The sequence below is a fragment of the Lepidochelys kempii genome, chromosome 3 (assembly GCF_965140285.1).
Source record: "Lepidochelys kempii isolate rLepKem1 chromosome 3, rLepKem1.hap1, whole genome shotgun sequence".
In the NCBI taxonomy this organism is placed as follows: Eukaryota; Metazoa; Chordata; order Testudines; family Cheloniidae; genus Lepidochelys; species Lepidochelys kempii.
The window spans coordinates 168,500,377-168,513,901 of NC_136382.1; the positions used below are offsets into that span (position 1 = coordinate 168,500,377).

General features: G+C 45.5%; 1 protein-coding gene across 1 annotated transcript in view; it reads left to right on the forward strand.

Moving 5' to 3' along the window:
- RD3 (RD3 regulator of GUCY2D) overlaps positions 1–5,328 on the forward strand; it is a 31,931-nt gene extending 26,603 nt beyond the window's left edge. Inside the window, exon 3 of the mRNA XM_073335288.2 lies at positions 3,185–5,328. Within this exon, the coding sequence (XP_073191389.1) occupies positions 3,185–3,482 (298 nt within the window). The 3' untranslated portion in view covers positions 3,483–5,328. The remainder of the gene's footprint in view (positions 1–3,184) is intronic.
- Positions 5,329–13,525: the final 8,197 nt, after the last annotated feature.

Genomic DNA, 13,525 nt, shown 5'->3' on the forward strand with positions numbered 1-13,525 from the left:
ATATCCCATGTTTACAATTCATTTAAATGCTAGGATGTTCTTTTGATCTCTGAACTATCAGAATACACCATAGACAGGGACTGTTGGTTACATTGTCCACACTACTTATACGTATGTAAATACACAAAAATACAAACATTATCTCCCCACATGTCTTTTGAGGGTTATTTATTTTGCAGGAGGTTTAACCCGTTCTAGCTATGTGTCACCCTTGGCAATTCCTTTTGCTGCACTTATGTGCCCCTAATGTGCTGACATTTTAATGGACAGAGTCAAGGAGCTAAATCTACATTCCCATTTTGTTTAAAAAGCACAAAACCTCAGATAAATTATTTCAATCTTTTTTTAAATGTCAGTGAAAATAGGCTTTGGGGTTGTTTATGTTCATTGAAACATGCTCCTATTCCAATGCTGTAGACTTTTGTTCAATATCTTCATAAATGATCTGGAGGATGGTGTGGATTGCACTCTCAGCAAATTTGCGGATGATACTAAACTGGGAGGAGTGGTAGATACGCTGGAGGGGAGGGATAGGATACAGAAGGACCTAGACAAATTGGAGGATTGGGCCAAAAGAAATCTGATGAGGTTCAATAAGGATAAGTGCAGGGTCCTGCACTTAGGACGGAAGAACCCAATGCACAGCTACAGACTAGGGACCGAATGGCTAGGCAGCAGTTCTGCGGAAAAGGACCTAGGGGTGACAGTGGACGAGAAGCTGGATATGAGTCAGCAGTGTGCCCTTGTTGCCAAGAAGGCCAATGGCATTTTGGGATGTATAAGTAGGGGCATAGCGAGCCGATCGAGGGACGTGATCGTTCCCCTCTATTCGACATTGGTGAGGCCTCATCTGGAGTACTGTGTCCAGTTTTGGGCCCCACACTGCAAGAAGGATGTGGATAAATTGGAGAGAGTCCAGCGAAGGGCAACAAAAATGATTAGGGGACTGGAACACATGAGTTATGAAGAGAGGCTGAGGGAGCTGGGATTGTTTAGCCTGCAGAAGAGAAGAATGAGGGGGGATTTGATAGCTGCTTTCAACTACCTGAAAGGGGGTTCCAAAGAGGATGGCTCTAGACTGTTCTCAATGGTAGCAGATGACAGAACGAGGAGTAATGGTCTCAAGTTGCAGTGGGGGAGGTTTAGATTGGATATTAGGAAAAACTTTTTCACTAAGAGGGTGGTGAAACACTGGAATGCGTTACCTAGGGAGGTGGTAGAATCTCCTTCCTTAGAGGTTTTTAAGGTCAGGCTTGACAAAGCCCTGGCTGGGATGATTTAACTGGGAATTGGTCCTGCTTTGAGCAGGGGGTTGGACTAGATGACCTTCTGGGGTCCCTTCCAACCCTGATATTCTATGATTCTGTTGTTCATGAAAACACAGAAGTGAAACTGACCATCCCAGTCTTGTTGGCCACACTGTCTAACAGATAGTCAGGATTGTGAGAAGTTAATTTGATTTAGAAAATTATTTCAGTTGTACTAATCTGAGTTCTGAGTACTAACACAAAAATGTATCATCAAATTCATTCCTGTGGGGTGAAAGATCCCTTGAGGGCACTTTTCCTACATGCTGAGGCTACTTCATTGGTGTTGAAAGGACCTCATTTTTGGATAGTCCCGTCTCTGGAAGTTTAGTTGGACCAAGCAAAGAGACAAGAACACAGTTTAAGGGCACTACTTAAAAGCAACACTTTGCCAATGTGACAGCAACATTGTCTCTGTCAATTAACACCATTACACATTAACCCGTAAGCATTGCCCCTTCCCCCATTTGTTCAGTCCCTGCATCTGAGTCGGTTCGGCCTATTATTTTAAATGGTAAAAGCGTGTGCTGCTTATGTGCATCCTGAACACTCATGTCAGTATGGGTTGGTGGAATCAGACCCTCTCAGTCCAATCGGGAGAGTGCAGGGGTTCTCAGAGCCTCTGTTACTCAAAGTTCATAAGGGCTTTGTTTACTGCATTAAGGAACTGTTCCAAAGTCATTGAAGTCAATGGGAGATCTTCCATTGACTTCAGTGGGCTTTGGATCAGAGACTATAGGCTCAGTCTGGGAAGGTGCTCAGCACTTTCAACTCCCATTAACTTTTATTGGAGCTGAGTGCACTCAGCACCAGGCAGCAATGGGCAGTGTTCATATATGTTTACTGTGCTAGCATTGTAAGTGAAGCACATTGAGATGTTTGGCTGTGTAAAACTATTGTTAAAACACTCATTCAGTGCCATTCACCAGTATAGTCGTGCTTCACAATGATATTCTTGCACAGTAAAAGTCAAACAGTTTGAATTTTCACATAGATTTACTTCATCCCATATGGAAAAATCCTTTGGAATACAAGGGAATGATAATCTTTCTGTAGGATTTTAAATGAAACTATACAATTCTATTGCAGAGATGTAATTTCCCAGTACATTCCATAGGATGGTTCAAAAACTTATAGAAAGAACTTAATTCTTCAGGTTTTTAGGACAATTTCTGCAGCATCATATTTAATTTCTAGAGAAATCTATTGCTTTCATCACTATTAAATTCTATAGAAGAATCTACAAATGCTTTACAAGCATCATATAGTTTTGGTTTTATTAAATATATGCAGTCCTCAGCATTAAACAGTTATGTCTGTCTGTTTATGGGTGTAATTCACTAGCATTTAACTAGAACTAGAATATATATGCTACCAGTATGTGAGTCAGATGAGTGGAACTACATGCTCTCCAAGTGCAGGTGGGCCTAGTGGTTAGACCACAGGACTGGGAGTCAGAAGTCGTGGGCTCTGCACCTAGTTCTGCCACTGAGTCACAGTGCGACCTTAGGTAAGTCACTCTGCTTCTCAGTGCCTCAGCTTTCCTGCCTCTCAAATGAAATAATACTGTCTCTCTATCCCCCAGTATTGTAGTGAGGCTAAATTCATTAGTGTCTGTAAACTGCTTTGAGATCCTCCCTGAAAAGGTACCATAGAAGCATTATTATTTTAGATACACCGTGATTTGCAGCACAGACCAGTGCCATACCAAATTTGTACTGGACTAACTGTCTTATCATATATTATGAGCTGATGAAATATCCCCAAATTAAAGTGATCAAATCCATTCCCAATGGGAATTGAATTTCTATATCAAACTATGGACTAATGCTCAGCTTTTTAAAAATTAAAGTTGTGCATTGATTGTACTTTTTCAGATTCCGGCAACTTATTGCTGAATATGAGCCAGAGGTACAGGAAGTAGCCCGGCTCTTCCGCTCTGTCCTGCAGGAAGCCACTGAGAAAATCAAAGAGGAAGAAGAGGCCAAGAAGCTTGCGAGGCAGTGGAACACAAAGCACAAAACCAGCCTGTCCCTAATGACATTTAAATCCCGGGCCAGGATTTCCCCATTCAGCAGCAACATCAAGACCATTTCAGAAGACGTGGAGCGAGGCACTGAGCCAACCAGGAGAGTATGGAGTATGCCGGAGTTTAGGAGTGCCAAGGATTACTGACTTTATTAATAACCAGAATGAGATTTGAGAGAGAGCTGGTTTGGTTTTTAAAGAATAAGTTAACCATTATCTAGCCATGTGTTATTTCACCTTCATCCCAGTTCTCTCTCTTTCTGTCTGCCTCTGACTGTCTCTCTCTTGGGAGCTGTGGTTATAGTGACAGATGGTAATGCACATAGTCTCTCACCTATCATGCTAGCTTTAGCTTTAATTTAGTGGTTTACAGTAACTTGATGGTCAATGGTCATTTCTTATTTCAGTTTGATTGTTTCTGCTCTTTGGAGAACAGTTTGGTGCATGGGGCATTACCATCATCCTCCCAGCCTTCTACATGGCTGTCTGCAAATGCAGTGCACCCGACCACGTGAGACTTGTAGCCCCATTGAGTTAAATGGGATTACTCATGTGAGCATGCATCAGTAAGGCTTGCAGGATCTGACCCACCAAGTCAGGGTCCCTGATTTAGCTGTCTGAGACAGACATTAAACTCTATTCATCTCAGTGCTATAGAGAAGCCTCCTACATCAACACTGATTCCAGCCTATTTCTACTCAGCTTGATTGTAAAATAATCTGTTGCTTCATGCGAAATAGATGACAAACTTCCTAGACATAGAGGGTCACATTTTCCAGAGCAGCCGATTTTTGCATAGAATTGTGGATGCTCAGTTTTTTGCATGTGCAGGTCAGTCAGATGTCTACCTACCAGCTTTGCAGACACATGCTGTCTGCATGCAGTAACATGGACTCTGGTACACATACAAGGCTGTGCGTGCACATCTGAGGATCCATTAAAAGCCTCTGAGCCCCCCTTAATTTTCATTTTTGTTGCAAGAAGAGATTAGGTTATAAACCCAAGTATTAAAACCCAACTGGATTAAAACTGTCTCATATTGAGACTCCCAGGCAATTCCAGTAAGTGCTACAGCTCATATTCCAGTTAATAAGTAGATGCATTGAAATGATTGGCAAGGCTGATTCCGAAAGCAGATTACTGGAGTATATGACCAGGGGAAAAATCAGTATTCACATCTAGGGATCTTTCTATGTCCCAGAGTGTTAGAGGTCATTCCAACAAATTGCTGATGTAATTTATTTCCACCGTAGGGAAAGAATGTAGGTTCATGTCATAATCTTTTTGTTCTGGATATCAAGAGGAGAGCTTTTCTGTGTATAACCGGTTTATGGCCAGTGAGGCAATCAATCTTTTCAAGGGGGAAAAAAATCTCACAGACTATAGCAAAACAGAGGTTCTGAAATTGGCCCTTTGAAGATGCAGGAAAATGCCATGGTAGATTTATGAGTGAGGCCCAACCTGCCATCCTTAGGGAGAACTCCAAGTGGGAGGACTGGCTCTGCTGTCTGAAAAGCCTCTGATTCTGCATCAGTGCTAAATCTTAACACCTAGGGGGCTCTTCAGCCAGTGGGAAAACTCACAGGGAAGGACATAAGGTAAAGAGTCTTCCTGCAAGCTTTGCTTAGGGCAGTTTGATCCCAGATCAGCATGCTGGAAGGAGGGTTTGCCCCACTCCCAGAACCTGCTCATCACCAGATATTGGCTGGAGGTGAAGCTTATTCACACAAGGGCCCTGTGTCACTGGACTCTCCATTCACCCGCCAGCCCACACCCTGGCAGTGGGGTTTCCTACACTGGCACATGGCTCCAGAACTCTTTCTCTGGGGTTGGCAGCACCCTATGGGTGCCCTGGAGAAGGTAATGCAGTCTCAGGCTATGTTAACTCAGGTAGCTTTACCATGACAACGCTCATGCCCCTTGCTCAACCTCTCCCTGTACAAATACACACAGAACACTCAGACATAGGTGAGAGGTTTTTCGCAGGAGTGGTGGGTGAAATTCTGTAGCCTGCGTTGTGCAGTAGGTCAGACTAGATGATCTTAATGGTCCCTTCTGACCATTTCAAATATCTATGAAAAAAAAAAAAAAAGAACCTCAGACTGCCTCCTTAGGGCCCCACTGGAACACAGGGCAGGGGGGATGGTGAGTGGAGTGGCCCTGTGTGTAGTGGCCCTTCCATGGATGAGTCCTGGGGAAACAATCCACCCATTAGCCTATTAGGGCTACGCCAAACTATTGAGCAATTTAGGGTTAAATTTACTATTGGCACAAACAGGCACAGCTTCAGCCAGGTCCCTAGGGTCATGCCTGCCGACAGCAAGGGCACATTCGGCCCTTTAGCTGGCTTTAGTCAATCTTTGAAAGGAACAATTGAAACAGAAACCTGAATTTTTCCCAGGGAATAATTTGTATTGTGATAATGTTAGTACCAGAATAGCTTGTTTTGTTCATGGGGGGGGAGGGGGGATATGCTTGTTTTATTCATGGGGGGGAGAGGGGGGATATGCTTGTTTTGTTCATGGGGGGGAGCTTGTTTTGTTCACGGGGGGGAGGTAGCTTGTTTCGTTCATGGGGGGGAGGTTACTATATTGGTACAAAGTGCAGCTTTGCTGGGAAAGCTGCACCCCACGCTAGGAGAGCTTTGCTGGCGTAGCAGACTGGTCTTCCTATACCGGTAAAGTGCTCCTAGTGTGGATGTAGCCTCAGGTGGGAGGTGTGGGAGGGGGGCATGTGTGGATATTATAAAAAAGCAGCTTTTTCTAGCTGTAGCTTGAATTTCACGGGCTTGTTTTGGGCCACTTGTTCAAGGGGCTGGGATGGCCCAGGGGCTAAGTCTGACTTCTGCGGCATAGAATTAGAACATTAATGGTGTGGCTGACTAGAGACATTTTTGTGACCTCAAACCATCTTCTATCGCTTCAGGAAACTCTTGTGCTCTCCCATCGTTCTGGCTATAACTTTGCCATGTTGTCTGTTGAGAGAGGGGGCAGCTAATCTGAAACCCACCACACTGGGTGCAGGAAGAGAGCAGTTTGGAGTGCATGGGTCACAGACCTTCTTCTCTCACGGGCACAGGGCCAGCATCAGGTATGGCTGTGGTGTTCACTTGAGCACTAGGCAGATGAAGTAAGGGTCGGGGGGAACACCTCAGCCAACCAGCAACACTCCAAGGTGGAACGGGCAGCCCTCTTGGGACGATGGCCACCTTCCTGACTGCTCTGCACAAACGGTCTGGCCTTACTCACATGCTCAAAGCCACTGAAGTTGGTCCCGCAGTGCTGGGGGTAGTTGGCAGAGAAGGGAAAGCACATGGTGCAAGCTGCCTGGTGCATGTAGGGTTTCTCCAGGACCCTCCACTCAGTTACTCCTCCTACATCAGCATGCCGTATGCCCAAATCACAAGCTAAAAGCAGATGGCAACAGAAACTAAGGCCAGGACCAAATCTTCAGCAGCTGCCCAAGTATGTGCTGGAATAGCTCCTACATCCACTCTACGTGAACCACTCTGGGCTGAGTATTCTGACTAGACGCCCACTTTTGCACAGTGCTGGAAATTCTGGTCTCTGATTAGACGCATGGGCCCTCCTAGAGAGAGTGAGCACAGAGGCTCTGGCTGCATTAATGAAACTCAGGGCTTCCAAAACTGAGATCCAGTTTGAGCTGGGCTACTTCCACTCGGGGTCAGAGAGAGCTGAAAATCTGACAATCAGATCATTGGTTTGCGACTTGGTGTTGTGTGTGTAGTTACACGTGATAGTGCGTGTTTGTTTGGTTTAAGATATAGATTTTTGAGGACAGAATTAGTTGGTCTTAGCTCTCTGGTATGTGTGCACTAACTGGAGAGGGAACAAGAAAACCTAACAGAAAAGCACTAATCCAAACACTTAAAAAAACCTATGATCAACTTTTGTATGTATTAGTAAAACCACCGATTGTATTAAATGCTCTTGGAGTGCATCTTGTGGCACTGTAGTCATTTGTAGGCACTTGCCTATTCTGTATTGGCACCTTTAGTACTGGGTGTATCAATGCAATATGTGATGGATTTCTGAACAAAGAGGGGCGTTCTGATAAAATGATATACAGCTGTTATTACAACACAGAATGTGTCTGCCATGTGCTCACTCTCATGGTAGGAAACTATATTAGCACCGAAACCATTGGAGTACACTACAGACTTACATTAGCAGTAGCCCTCCCAGCACCCTTGAGAGACAGGACAGAAAGTTTCAGGGGCTTGCTCAAACCCACAGCTGGAGTCCACGTCAGACCTGCGGTTACAGCACAGTAAACCCTGGCTGCCAGGTCGATGTCAGACCACTGGACCATCTCTCCTTTCTAACCACAGTGTCTATTTCCTGGAGAAGAAAACAACTCTTCCTTTTCAGCAGGACAAACACTTCAGCTTACCTTTTGCAGAATTTCTCTTAGGCTTCCAGTTGAGCCTCTGATATCAATGGACTCTCAGATGCCAAAATGTGGGAGAAAGTCCAATCACTGGGCAAGATCAACCATTTAGAGAGGAATGAATAAACCAGTGATTCTCAAACTTTTGTACTGGTGACCCCTTTCACAGAGAAAGCCTTTGAGTGTGACCCCCCCCTTATAAATTAAAAACACTTTTTTATATATTTAACACCATTTCAATGCTGGAGGCAAAGCGGGGTTTGGGATGGAGGCTGACAGTTCGTGACCCTCCCACATAATAACCTCACGACCCCCCAACCCCTAGTTTGAGAACATCTGGAATACATGAAGTGCCAGATTCATCCCTGGCATGAACAGTAAGCCTAGAAGACCATGGGGTTAGAGCAGGGTTGGAGCTGACCCATCAGACCACTTGCCAATGCCTCCTCTGTGTGTCTGAAGAGAGGCAGCAAGGAGGGGACCTGGGTGCGTGGCTGTTGTGCCCGGCTCCTGGCTCCCATGAAGACCATAGAGATCGCCCTACTTGGCACCGTCGCAGTCACAGCTCTAAAGAGCTCAGTTAGGGCACAGTCATCTTGTTTTAGCTCAGCAACATCCAGTCGTGCCCCAGATTTTACAAATGTTGCTCCTCCTAGTCCCACCCTGGAGGAGATTATCTGTGCTGTGCTGGCCGGGGCTGGGGGAACAGCCAAGTCATCACATAGTCCCATAAATGTTGCTTTTGCAGAATCCATACACCTATTTCTTCCACAAAATCACAGAGGGCCTGATTTTGGGCTATTGAAAGGGACACACAATGTTTTCCACATCACCCACCGACACTAATGAGGGCTGTGGGTACTCGGCCCTGCTGAAATTCAGGGCAGCAATGCCCACAATACGTCTGCAAGATCATCTTGTTTGTGGAGCTGAGCGTTTTACCAGCAGTAGCTTGGAGCTGCTTGTCTCTCTTATGTTTGTCACAATATTGTACACAGGGGACTCTCGAATCAGCGTAGTGAGCGTATTTCACCTCTGTGTTTGGCACTGGCGTGACCGCTACTAGAATACTGTGCCCAGTTCTGTCAGCGTTGATTTACAAGAGGAGGCTGGGGAGGGGGAGAAACGAGCGTTCGGCAAAACATCAAACATTGCGGGAGTTGGGTAGTAGCAGCCATAAACAGTTTGGGGCTTTTCTCATCCTGGCCAATGGTGTCTGCTTCTGGCACCCCGCTCCCGCCTCCCAAGGCCCTCTGCACATTTCATTGGCCGCCTCGTCTGTCATGCCTCCGCTCTTGCGGCCGCCCTTTCCCTCCCTTCCTCTTCTCTGCCCCCAACCTCAAGAATTTGTAGCCCCTCTCCGCCCCACAACAACTTCCCCTTCCAGTTTCTCATCCAAATCCCCCTCGTGAGCCTAAACATCATGTGAGTCTCCAAACAAAACTAGCAATTAAAAATAGAGCCAGAATCACCACGAGCCACATAGGACAAACCCAGACAGCCACACCCTCGTATCCCTGAAAGCCAGGCCCTCCCATTGTCTAGCAGCACTTGTCCAGGCTTTGCCTCTTCGGGGCAGGGACCAGGTCTTCTTGCCTGCAAAGTGCCATGCACATTTATAGTGCCAACTAGGTGACAGAGAATGACTGAACAGTAACAGGCCCAAATCCAGCATGCCGGGCCTGTGCTCCACCCGGCCACACAAGCAGTGAACGGGGCAGCATACAGATGTTGAGATTTAAGGAGATAAAACAGCTGGGATTAAACAACTGCAAAGGAGCTGAAATTCTCTGAAGCTCAGTGGTTTACAGTTGTAACCCAGCATTTAAATCTTAAAGAATCTGTTTCCAATCAGGTCCGTTTGGGTTAATCAGTGCACCGCAAAATGGGCGAGCGGGGAGAGCAAGCAGCTGTTTTTACTCTAACATGGTGCTCTTAAAGTCGCTGCTGTGGTTGTATTTGCTCCTGGGTGCTAGCATGCGTTGTTATTAACATTGTAGTTGTGCTTAGAGCCCCAGCCAGAACCAGGGCGCCGATGTGCTGGGCATTGTACATACAGAGCTCCGTCAGGGCCCAGGCGTCCCAACCAGGGGCAATGAATGGTTGGGCTGCCCCAGGAGCAGCCTGGGAAGCAGATAATGACTCTGGGTGTCTCCTAGTTTTGCTCTGTTCCACGTGCAATGGAAGGACCTGCAAAGCCCTGCCCAGTCCCATCTACAGGTACAGTGGTAGCAGCCCTATAGAGCCTGCCATCCTCCTGGCGCTGCTACCCTGATTTGGGTCGCTTGCACAAAGGACCGCCGTACTTTCTTGTGTAGCCACCTTAACTGGGCCATAATCTGGCCCATGTGTAGTCCCAAAGGCTTGTGCACCTGGCTGATTTTACACAATGCGAGTGGTCCCACGGAAGTCGTGCTGAGCACATGTAAATATTTACAGGCTCAGGGGCCTTAATAAGGACAGCGATGGAGTGGGAGGGGGGCTATCATATAAGCAGTGAACCAGGTGATGATTTATGAAAGTTTTGCAACTCAGCTTTATAAATTAATGAACCTGTGGAGCTCTCTCCTTTCTCCCCACCTTATAATCCTCTAGTTAATACAAGGGGCACCTCCATAGTTTAGTCACAATTACATTTCAGTCTAACCTTGCGCAGTGACTGGCATAGCAGAGGCATGGGAGAAAATGTGTACATGCTTTTCTGCACCAAAGCAGCTAATCCTGGAGTAGTATTACTTCATCTTTCTAGCCCGGAAGTGCCGCGAGGCCAGGTCAGGGCCCCAGTGCGCTGGTCCCTGCCCCCAAAGAGCTCACCCTCTGAAGGTGCCAGCCTGTTGTTCCTCAACAAGGGAAGTCTGCCCAAAGAAATGGCAGAGCTCCCTGCTAAGATCCCTGGGCCTGCTGTAATCCTGAACCGTAGCATGCTGTCGTGACGGGATCCTTTCCAACGGCTGAAAGCGAGGCTGGCTTTCCCTCCTACGACACAATTCTAGCTACAACCCTTTGATCGCACTGAAGTGCCTGTTGCTGCTACATGTGCTCATTGGCCTAAGGCTGTGCTCGGAAAACCTGAGTGGGGTGATACTTGTGGTACCAGGGAGGGAAGCTGTAATGCAGGCCTGGGCCAGCTCTAGCACAGGTTAGATCACACATGTCTTGCTTTTCCACTACCAGATGAAGCATCCAGCAGAAGAAGGCTGCCATTTTAGTTTATGACTCATTCACTGGTCCAGCTCCGCATTAAATCGAGCTGTGGGACTGTTTCCATTGCGAGGTGCTATTTATCAAGTTCTCATACAGAAATGGCGGCAGAAGCCTGAAATGGTTTCTTAAACAGATGGTGAACAGCAAAGTCCAGATTTCCAAAAAAGCGCAGCCCCCCGTGGGAGTTCCTGGGTACTGAGCCCTATTTGAAAATCTAGCCACTCCATTCGGGTGCCTAATGGGAACTCTTTTGAAAATCTGGCCCTTCATATTCCCTTGCTAGCCAGGAGTCCCTAAAGATAGAGCTTACTATGCTGCAGCTGTGTTCTAGTTAATAACAGTGATTTTGAAACCAATAGTGGGTTCTACTCTGCCCTTCGCTAAGCGGAGGTAGCCCAGAGGGCTCTGGTCTCAATAATACAACCAAAAGTGGGGAAATAACAACAAATGGGGTTAAAGTCATAGGAAGTCATTAGAAAAGGTGCACAAATAAACAACCTGTGCTTAAGTCTTTGCAGGATCAGGGCCTTGTAGTCAAATTGCAGGGGCTGTTCAGTTTCATAACAAGAAAGAAAAACAAAACAAAACCCACTTGCAAGTCTTAAAATGTTCCCTAAGCTTCAAATGGACAATGATGCCCTCTGCTGGGGCACTTCAGAAATGTCACCAAACAGAAACAACGGTAACTCTGAAAATTAACTGTTGGCAGCAAATTTTCTTTTTTAAAAAAGTACAGATTCTTTTGCCCTCAAATCATGCATGGGAGATGAATTTAAGCATTGTGCATCAGTACTGTTGATGCTGCATCGAGATATATTTTACACACTGCAAAGTTATGTCTTCCCAAACAAAACAAAAGATGTTTAAAGTCTGAAAGTACGTTTCATTATAGTCATATTAACACCCACATCCCCTCCCCCCACAAAAAATTATTTAACAAAAAATCTACAACTTTTAAATATTTGGGTCATTTTTACAAGTGTAGAACTGAGCAAGAATAAACTCTAATCTTCACAGCTAAATAAACCTTCATTAATCCTGATCGTCCCACCCCAATGACTCCTACATCTCTGCTCCTTTGTTTCATTCTGTCATGGAAATATGCAGTTGGATATAGACAGAAATTTCCTTTTTTGGGATTTATCGAGGCCCAGATTTTCAAGAGCTCTGTGCTCAGCAGCTCCCATTTAGGCACCTAAAAAGAAATGGATGAATTTTCAATAGCGGTTAGCATCCAGCTGCTCCGAGGGGAATTATGCATTTTTTAAAATCTAGCCATTTCATTTAGTGCTTAAATGAGAGAGGAGCTTTTTTGAAATCAAGCCTTAGCTGTCAGGTAAGAACTTTTGAAAACCTGCCCCTAGGTGTAAGTAAGGATTTCCAGAGGAATACGTTCCCTGGGAACATTAAGTTGTGTCAGCATTCTATACGCATTGGTTACATGGTGTTGGTCCAGTATGAAGTTGTAGCACATACAGTGGAAGTGTGTGCTTTGAATGGGACACTCGCTGTTCCTAGTCGTTTCTTTTGACCTCTACTTATATTTTCGTGCAAGATGGGGCAAAGTTAAGGTTATATGTACAATGCAAACAGAATGGGATAAAAGTAAATGGTGGAGGATGGTATTCCCATTAGGACCTGGCTGAATCTCTTCACTCTTCCAATGTTCAAAAAGTTCCTAAAATGATGGGGGGGGAGGGAGGGTTAGGAAATTTGTAAAGAAAAAACAGAGAGGAGGGTGGTAGCAGCTGGATTCCACAGAAACATAATGCAAAAGAGGGTAAGATTGAAACTCAGATTTATGTTTGGAAATTTCTGGGTTTTTTATTAAGTGCCAAAAGTTTATATCTATGGGTTAACTTAGCTGTGATCCCCAGGAGGGATGGTGGTGCCAGGATGTAGGAAGCTTTTGTTCACATTGAAGAATGCTCCATACCACCATCTTATGTGCCCAGACTCTGTGTCTCTCCAGGTCTCCTAGCCCCCATCCACGCACACAATTGTTTTAGTTCCTTCCAGTTTCATCCAGATCTCTTACCCTATATTTCATGCCCCCCACCTCCAGTTCAACCCAGCTGCTGCAGCAACACTGACCTGCAGATGAATGTCGATATTTACAAACCTTCAAAAATACTTGAGATGGTTGTACCATATGGATGTGAAAACAGCTCTGTGTGGATGTGGCCCACATAGCGGTCTTTGGTAACAGGAAACGAAGATAAACCCATGTTGCCAGCTCTTGTGATGTATGCTTCACTTAAAGCCCCAACTCCAGGACTGGTAGGTAGTGGGCTGTGATATGCAGGTCAGACTGGATGATTTGGTGGTCCCTCCTGGCCTTACACTCTGACACGAAGAGCTCAGAATTCATTTAAAAAAATAATTTCCATTTCTAGCAGAGAAAAGTTTGGAACTGTGCCCAGGGTGAACCTTGAAGGCTCAAAAAAAACCCAAACCCAACAACAGGCAAATAAAAAGAACCCCCAAATAATTATTTTTAATCTCTTTTGGGGGGCCTGATTCATGATTTTGAGCATTTGCAGATGGCGATACAGCACCACAAAGTAAGAGAACGC